At 46.7% G+C, this 9,346-nt stretch overlaps 2 protein-coding genes across 2 annotated transcripts; one reads left to right on the top strand and one right to left on the bottom strand.

Moving 5' to 3' along the window:
• On the bottom strand, positions 1 to 405 carry LOC144232922 (histone H2A type 1-E; the record flags this gene model as incomplete). Its single annotated transcript, XM_077765765.1, has 1 exon — positions 1 to 405. A coding segment is annotated over exon 1 (390 nt), but the record flags the coding sequence as incomplete, so codon positions are not given.
• A 368-nt stretch (positions 406 to 773) lies between these two features.
• Positions 774 to 1,248, top strand: LOC144232895 (histone H2B type 1-C/E/F/G/I). Its single transcript, XM_077765734.1, has one exon. The coding sequence runs from the start codon at positions 788 to 790 to the stop codon at positions 1,166 to 1,168; it is 381 nt and encodes a 126-aa protein (XP_077621860.1). The 5' UTR covers positions 774 to 787; the 3' UTR covers positions 1,169 to 1,248.
• The last annotated feature ends 8,098 nt before the right edge of the window (positions 1,249 to 9,346 follow it).

The following is a 9,346-nucleotide window of genomic DNA, read 5'->3' as shown; positions in this document are numbered from 1 at the left end:
CTTGCCCTTGGCCTTGTGGTGGCTCTCGGTCTTCTTGGGCAGCAGCACGGCCTGGATGTTGGGCAGGACGCCGCCCTGCGCGATGGTGACGCGGCCCAGCAGCTTGTTGAGCTCCTCGTCGTTGCGGATGGCCAGCTGCAGGTGGCGCGGGATGATGCGCGTCTTCTTGTTGTCGCGCGCCGCGTTGCCCGCCAGCTCCAGGATCTCGGCCGTCAGGTACTCGAGCACGGCCGCCAGGTACACGGGCGCGCCGGCCCCGACCCGCTCGGCGTAGTTGCCCTTGCGCAGCAGGCGGTGCACGCGGCCCACCGGGAACTGCAGCCCGGCCCGCGACGAGCGCGTCTTGGCCTTGGCGCGCGCCTTGCCGCCCTGCTTCCCGCGTCCAGACATAACGCCGAGAGGAGAGTACGACGAAAGAAAAAGAAAAACTGAGCTTAAGGAGAAAGAAGCTAGACTATTATACTCTGCAGAGGTTTGGTAAAGCAGCCTATGCCATTGGCCGAACACAAATTCCAGCCAATCAAAAAAAGCACATCCAAGACAAACCTGCTTCCAATTTACATAAAACGTTTATGGTAGAAAGGTCAATGTATTCATAGAGGAACTATGTGGAAGAGCCAATGAGAGTTTAGGATAAAGAAGGAGCTTATCAGCAGCTAAGATACTTAAGAGGCCAATCAGAAATCGTAATTCTGCCAGCCCTAATTTGCATACACACCAAATAAAAAAGAGGTCGCTTGCTCGTAGGCGTATCTTCTTCGCGTTTGCTTAGGAGTGTTTGGACGCAATGCCAGAGCCTGCGAAATCCGCTCCAGCCCCGAAGAAGGGCTCCAAGAAGGCGGTGACCAAGGCGCAGAAGAAGGACGGCAAGAAGCGCAAGCGCAGCCGCAAGGAGAGCTACTCGGTGTACGTGTACAAGGTGCTCAAGCAGGTGCACCCCGACACGGGCATCTCGTCCAAGGCCATGGGCATCATGAACTCGTTCGTCAACGACATCTTCGAGCGCATCGCGGGCGAGGCGTCGCGCCTGGCGCATTACAACAAGCGCTCGACCATCACGTCCCGGGAGATCCAGACGGCCGTGCGCCTGCTGCTGCCCGGCGAGCTGGCCAAGCACGCCGTGTCCGAGGGCACCAAGGCCGTCACCAAGTACACCAGCTCCAAGTGAACTTGTTAGCCACAACGACACCAGCGATTTCAGGCTCTTTTAAGAGCCACCCATATTGCCACTTAAAAGAGCTATAACTTTCCAAACTTGTGAAGATGGTTAGTTGCACTTAGCCTTTGAATTTTTGAGTATTCATACCCTTAGAATCTGAGGACAGAAGTAACCGGGCGTGTTCGGCCCAACAGTTTGATTACGATGCATTTGGCTTGGCTACTTTCGCAGTTCCTGAAAGGGGGGGACCTAGAGATGCCCCCACCTCGAGAATTTTGTTTTCCTGTCTTTGGTTTCATTTTGTATTCACCATCACCTTGGGGGCAGTAACTTGTAGGAAAACCTGGCTGGAGTCCTAGTTTTGAGTGGCCCAAACTCATGAGAAGAAGTACTCGAGAAAAAACGAAACCACCTTTTTGTAATCTGCTGTTGGCTTGTGAGTGACCACAGCGGCATCTAATGGAGCGAAGTGTCCTCTGCAGCCTGCCTTTCTAACCGGTAGTGGATCTGCTAGTCAGTCCTCTAACCTACGTTGTCCCGATTCCACGAATTCACCAAAAATTGTAACGTAGCTAAATACTGCCTCTGGGCAAGGTCAGGAGCTCTCTCCACTAGCGTTTTTTACCTGGCTCAACGTACGAGGGTGAAGGAGACACTACCTAAAACTGGATAACAGGAGGTGGGGGGAGTCCCAGAGTTCTTCCTAAACCTCCGTGAGTCCTGAATAGCCTTGTCCAAAGTTACTTCATTACCTAGGATTTCATTTTAAGGAAGAAGCTTTCAAAGGAATTTACATGTCTGTACTTGTCCTTTGCATGATCTCCATCTATAATCACCCATGAAACAGAATCTCCCAGTATACAAGTGAATGACCCGAGGAATTAAGGTTAAGCAGCCCCTTACATCAATAGCTACTATGTGCAATATGCATTACGGATATGGAAGGTAAGAATCACATGGGAAGCAAATTTAACTTTTCTGAGCACTGTGGTAGAGAGGAGAAAGCATGAGCATTGGTGGTGTAAAATAGCTCAAAAATCTCATTTCCTACTTACTAGCTACACATCTTTATCTACAAATGCCTACATGGTAAATTTCCATGAGCATTAAATAAGTGACTCAGTTTTGTATTGGGCTTGTGAAGATTTGCTAAGCCCCACGTGCCATGAAGGCATTCAGTACTTGCTCTCCAAAGGTACTGTTAAGTACATTTGAAAATAATGTATTCATGAAAAGAAATACGCAAGCCTGGTGTGAGGAGGAATCTCAAGACGGGTAAGTCCTGGCAGCCTGTTTCAAGGCTAAATTTGAGCAAACTTCTTAAAACTTACGTGAATATTTCCTTACCTCTAAAATGGGACTAATAATTAGTACCTACTGCATGGTATTGCTGATGATCAATAAAAGATCACAGAGCATTTAGCACAGTACCTGCACAGAGGAAAGTCATCCAAAATATTAGCTCTGGCTAAAGCTTCTGGATGAAGTGGTAGGAAAGGTGCCCATATTAGGATCTGAGTCCTACGGCCTTGAACAAGGCAGACGGCCACAAAAGTATAAAGCCATGTGACACCAGGTTGGGTTCTTTGTCTGCCCATCTAAACCCCTTCTAATAGTCTGAACCCCTCCTTAAAAGTATCTCTTTACCCTGAACTCTTTTAAGGACAACCTACTGCCTGTGACCGTGAGACTTCCCTGCCCCGACCCCCCAGTACAAGCAACAGGTGACTGATTGTCCAGGGATTTCCTCATACCTCACCTGAACTAGGGGTGCCTCATTTAACAGTAAGAGGTGATGGATTATGAGGAAGGGACACTGGAAACTCACACGAGAGCTGTTAGTAACTTTTTATTCCTTGTTTGTTCCCATGCCTCCTGTTCTCTTTGCCTAATCTCCCTGTAGTGTCTGGCCAGAATGAAGAATCGTCTTCAGAAAAAAGCAGCTGCACTTCTAAAGCTAGAAGAGAATCACGGAATTGCTGCTCACCATCCTTCCCAGACGACGGAAAGCCAGGGCCACCCTACAGATGGCTGTGCTGTGGCCAAGAACTTCAAAGACAATCAATCTCATTTCAGAAAAGAACGATCCTCAAAGGGAATACAGATAACCTCAGAATAAGAAATCTTTATACCAAACAAATGTGGTCCTTTATACCAAATAAATTTAATTAAGTTTTAATATTAAGGAAAACTTACTACACTGAACTTCTGTTTCTCATTTTTACACAGAATAGAGAAACGTGGCCGAGACCAACACTGTCCATAGATGAGCATTTGGCAACTGCTGTTTGTTTAAGTCCCTTCGTTTCAGAATTGAAAACAGTGTCTCTGAATCAGCTCAGCGAATCAGAGAAGGGGCCCAGGTTAAAGCAGATTTCTTGACTATTTCCCCTGAAAGTATATCTCCTTCTCACTTCCACATGTTTTAAGCCTTATATTCTATTATTACAAGTAACCCACACACATATTAATATTGTTAACAGAATATTATGAAGTAATCCACACGATGAAAAGTGTACTTGATCTTTCATATTCCAACAAAGCCTCCTATAATTTTCTTAAGGCAGCCAACAAAGCAACTGTCAACCAACAGATAGACAGGTGAATTGTGACAGAATCAGGCCTGATCACACAATCTAACATTGCTATGAAAGCAAACGAACTTTCGCCACATGTAACAACCTGGCAAATCAATGTTCCCTGAATAAAGCAATTCCCAGAAACCAGATGCAATATAAAAACGGTGTCAATCCATTTGTTTTGGGTAAACAATCCCAAAATCCCAGTAACTTACTACAAGAAAGGTTTATGTTTTGCACGTGTTTATTGACTTTGGGTCAGCTACCACTTGAGTCCACATGTCGTCAGCCTAAGAACCATGATGAAGTAACAGAGACAGACCACGCAATGGCTTACCGATTGGCACATGTCATTTTCACTCACATTCACTGACCCTAGCAAATCCCGTGAGCAAGCCTAATGGCACTGGGGCAGGAAATAAAATCCTCTCATCAGACGGAGCTGCTGATGTCTGGAACGATAGGACATTCTTCCACAGACGCCATTCTTTGATAGCAAAGACTAAGCAACAAAGCCACATATTGTTTAGATTTAAACGCATGTGTGATTTTAAAAGGATAAGAAAAAAGGGCAAGAAAATGACAGAATTCAAGACCATGGTTATCTTTGGTGGGGTTTAGAAGGAGGACAAAAGTAGATCAAAGCAACTTGTTGGTAATATTTGTGTAACCCAGTTGGCAATTGGGTTCTAATGTGGTCATCATCATATTATCCTTTCCAGTTCGTATATGTAGTTAAGATATTCCTTTGTATACACTGAGAATTATAAATCACAAAGCTAATAAAGGAAAATGTACAATTGTATTGGTGGAATCACGTCACTTCCCACAAAACGACAGAAGCCTCCTAAGCTATTGAATGTTGCTTGTACTGGGTTTTGTTTATAAGAAAGAAAAATTACCCCTGAGACCCCAAAAGTCTATAGATGCTCACAGGGGACAAAGCAGGGCACTTTGCCAAAATCACCGTTGATACACACAAAATTTATATTTCAATGGATCGTTCTAGAAATATTTTCCCTTTCTGCAAGGTTACTTGTGTACCCTGAAGTCTTTTTTTTTTAAATTTTTAAAATATTTTTATTATTATTTATTTCTAGGAGAGAGAGAGAGACAGCGTGAGCAGGGGAGGGTCAGAGAGAGGGGAGGATACAGACTCTGAAATAGGCTCCAGGCTCTGAGCTGGCAGTCAGCACAGAGCCCGATGCGGGGCTCAAACCCACGAACCGCGAGATCATGACCTAAGCGAAAGTCGGACGCTTAACTAAGCCACCCAGGCGCCTCATGTACCCTGAAGTCTTTTGTTTCATTAACTGTAAATTTGTTTAATCTTCATTTCATTCCCATCTACTCATCCAGGCACTTGAGAGTTTCAGTACACTTTCACTCTAACAAGGAAAGATATACCCACGCGCCATTGAAATACAATATGCTAAGAGCAACAGTGGGTTTTGAAAAAGATAATTGTTCCACAATGAGAAAATCAACCTGTAGGGAAGACCAAAAGGAGAAACCACTTTGCAGAGTTCCCTGTTGTCCAGAGTAAAGCCCAGATCCCCGTCGCACCCTGACAGGTCCCCTGAACTGAGCGTGAGCCTGTGTGAGCGTCCACTTAGGTCTTCCAATGCAGACTTGAGTTATGCTCTTTGGACACCCTTGACAGTGTGCATTTCTGCTTTGCATTTCATGGGAGTGTGTGCTGACTTTCCAAATAGACTGCAAGCTTCTCAAAAGCAGATAAAAACAGACTGGGGTGCTCAGGGGCTGGACTGTCATCACAGACAGCCTCCCTGAAAGGATATTTGAATAAAAAAGTGAAGAAAGTGAGAGGCGATGCCTCCAAAGATCTGGGAGCTGACAGGCCCAGGGAGATGGAAGAGTCTTTGAAAGATCTGTGTACTTGGCCTGTTTGAGAAAGTTCCAGGGCCAGTGTTACTGGGCTAAGAAGGAGAGGGGGTGTAGACAGATTGGAGGTAACAAGGGCCAGTAAGGCTTGTAGGCCACTTAAAAGACTTTGACTTTCACTTTAAGTGGAATGAGAGCCATTGGAGGGTTTTCAGCAGAGAAGTGACTTGATGTGATTTACATTTCAGTACAATCCCTCTGGCTGCTGCGTGAACTACAGGAGAGCAGAAGCAGAAGCAGAGGCCGAAGGGGCTGCAGGACTAGAGGTGGGCGTGAGGCCGCTGGGCCAGAGCAGCAGCAACGGGAAAGAGCAGGGAAGGGAAATGCTCGCCTTCTTGCTGTGTCTTCCAGGTACAGCTGACAGGATGTATTATGGGCTGGAGAATCGAAAACAACTCCAGCTGAAAGGTCGGACTCGCCATTTTCCAAATTCAAGATGTGGCTGTTCTCGTGGTGGTGAGGACGGAATTGGAGATGGATATTAATGGGCCTCCAAGTAGAGAAGTCAGGTGGGTCGCTGGGACTCTGAGTCTGAAGTTCAAGGGAAGTCTCTGGGCTGATGACTTAACTTCTACATTATTGTGTAGACAGTATCTCCACAACAATCGAGGAACACCAATCCCACAGAACCAGAGATGTGTGTCCTCAGGGTCCACTTCTCAGATCAGGAGCTGGTGAAGGTAAGGGAAGAGAAAAGGCAGCGTCCGACACAGAGCTCTGATGGCGTCCACAAACAGGCTTCAGGAAGCCTGAGAACTCCCTGGAATTGCATGCAAAATATATGCGGAAGGTGGGTGCATTTTAAGAAGGATGCCTAGATGTACCGGTGGATCTCCAGAGTGATCTCTCATGGTTCTTACTTCAACAGATTATTTGAGTGAGGGCCCCACTGTTATGGCATACTCATGGCTGAGGGCACCTTTCCCCATCTGTAATACAAGAATATTTATTCTGCTTGTTCTGAGACTCACAGGAGAAAGGCAGACTTACAGAAGCACTTGTAAAACCATCAGTGACACATCCACATATCATGAATACAGAGCAAACACTCCTTACTTATCTGACCTAGGGCTCAGTTCTTGAACTGCTTCTCTTCATTACCAACCCTCTTTCCTAAGAGAGCTCATCTTCCCACGTGGCTTTTTCACTCTCATAGCATCATGGCAGTTATACTCTGACAACTCCCAATAATGTTTCCAGCCCAGACCTCATCCCTGAACTGCAGATTCATATGTCCAGCTGTACAGGGTCTACTTTCCTTTTAGATATGTAATAGGCATCCCGAATTCTGCATGTCCACAGCTGACCCTGTGATGCTCCCCAAAACATGTTACTTCCATATCCATATCCGTTTGAGCAACTGGCATTACCATCCTGGATGCAGTGGTTAAAATCACTGAGATTTGCCAAGAATGTTCCTATTCTCTCATACCCTACATTCACCAGCTAAGAAAAGGGCCAAGGGCCACTAGACCCAACTTTACAACGGCGTATTATTTTGAATGGAAGCTACGTGGGAAACAGCACATGCAAGGACACTTAGACCCTCCTCTGTCCCCTCGAAATGAAATAAATCTCCCAATAAAAGGAACCCCTCACTGGACTAAGTAAAACGACATCGTCAGAAATAGGAACCTTAAAGCCAAGAAAGCTGTAGAAACAATCCTGGTTAATTTTACTTATGTGCTACCTCAACCCAAATTCCTCCTAGAATTCCTAATTAAAGCTCCCAAACATGTGTTTGGTTTTTTTGGGGGTTTTTTTTGGTGGTTTATTTATTTTTGAGACAGAGAGACAGAGTGTGAGCGGGGGAAGGGCAGTGAGAGAGGGAGGGAGACAACAGAATCTGAGGGGAGCCTGGGTGGCTCAGTCAGTTAAGCGCCAACTTTGGCTCAGGTCACCTCATGGTTTCTGGGTTTGAGCCCTGCGGTGGGCTCTGTACTGACAGCTAGCTCAGAGCCTGGAGCCTGCTTGGAATTCTCTGTCTCCCTCTCTCTCTGACCCTCCCCTGCTCACTTTCTCTCTCTCTCTCAGAAAAATTAAAAAAAAAAAAATAAAAAGAATCTGAAACAGGCTCCAGGCTCTGAGCTGTCAGGAAGAACCCAATGCGGGGCTGGAACCCATGAACTGGGAGATCATGACCTGATCTGAAGTCGACGCTTAACTGACAGCCACCCAGGTGCCCCTCAAACATGTGTTTTTAATCCTGCCCACTCTTCACAAATGCATTTTCTCTATCTAGAAGGTATTAAAAACTGCCTGCTTTATTCATTTGTTTGGGCCTCAAATTTCTTTTTTTTTTTTTTATTTTTAAATGTTTTATTTCTAGGAGAGAAAGAGAGACAGCGTGAGCAGGGGAGGGTCAGAGAGAGAGAGATACAGAATCTGAAACAGGCTCCAGGCTCTGAGCTGGCAGTCAGCACAGAGCCCGACGCGGGGCTCGAACCCACGAACCGTGAGATCATGACCTAAGCGAAAGTCGGACGCTTCACCGACTAAGCCACCCAGGCGCCCCTGGGCCTCAAATTTCTTATTGGCCCTCTGGACACAGGTAATAAAACATTTGGATTTTTTTTTTCCTCCTGGTAATGTCTCCTATAAAGTTTAGTCCAGCTGGAAGACCCTGAAGGAAGTGAAATATTTCTGATGACGTTTTGGGGTGACGGTGAGGTGGTCCAGAGCCAACGGCCAAAAAAGAATTCTTAAGAGGTCTTTGGTGCAAAAAGGTGATTTTATTAGAGCACGGGGACAGACAGGACCGTGGGCAGGAAGAGCTGACCTGATGGGGAACTGCTTATATAGCCTTAGGTTGGGAGGGGGGTCAGGGATAGAGTAAATCGCTAAGGAATTTTGGAAGCAAGGTTTTCAGGACCTTGAGGGGCTAGCTGTTGCTAGAGAAACGCCATTTATTACGGTTTAGTAAAACGTCAGTCATGAGACCCTCCAGATGTGTATCAGGGGCCACAAGTTTGGAGTATGATTGTCAGTATATACGTTGAGGCAGCTGAGATAAAGGAAGCTTCCAAAGGAATTTTTGTGTGTTAAAGCAGACTTACAGGTTCTGGGCTGGGGGCCGGGTTGGTCAGGATAGTGTTAGGCCAAGATTCTTTTGTCCCCTGCAAAGTGTCATCATCCAGGCAGCTGAGCTCCCAGAGGGAGGTCACTCTGCTGGTTTCAAGGACTTGTCCATGGCTGTAGACAGGAAGAGAATTAAATTTTTCACTTGCTTTAGTTTCCCCCATCACCATCGGAAGCGCTTACATCCCTTTCCTTTGTTCTTGGGTGGCCAGGAGTGCCCGAGGACTATCACACAGATCCCACCTGGGGGAGGGGAGGCGCCTGTATTTTGCCATCAGCTTGTCGAAGCTCCCTCATCACTTCCTCCCCTACGCTTAGTAATTTGGGGGTGAAATATCCTGATGCTTATATATACTTTTAAAAATGCTACCACGGCTCCTTAAGGTTAGGTGACGTTTCCATATTGACCACTAAGTAACATCCGTAACTACGTGAGGTTTTCATAATACATCAGAAACTGCGCGCTGGGCCACGCACACCTTGCCAGATCTACGCCTACTCGCCCAGCCCACAGCCCCCGGCCCTTCCCGGCCGCAGAGCCCGCGGGCCGNNGTTTCCCAGCCGCCCACCCGCCGCGGCGCCCGCCATCTTGGATGCGGGAACCCGGCCGGAAAGGCGCGTCCGC

Source organism: Crocuta crocuta, unplaced genomic scaffold (assembly GCF_008692635.1).
Source record: "Crocuta crocuta isolate KB4526 unplaced genomic scaffold, BGI_CrCroc_1.0 scaffold811, whole genome shotgun sequence".
In the NCBI taxonomy this organism is placed as follows: domain Eukaryota; kingdom Metazoa; phylum Chordata; class Mammalia; order Carnivora; family Hyaenidae; genus Crocuta; species Crocuta crocuta.
Note: the sequence above shows the minus strand (reverse complement) of the source record. Positions and strands in the feature narration are given on the sequence as shown.

What these genes read in the sequence shown, in the direction of transcription:
- LOC144232895 (XM_077765734.1), top strand. Translation starts at nt 788, where the DNA reads ATGCCAGAGCCTGCGAAATCCGCTCCAGCCCCGAAGAAGGGCTCCAAG.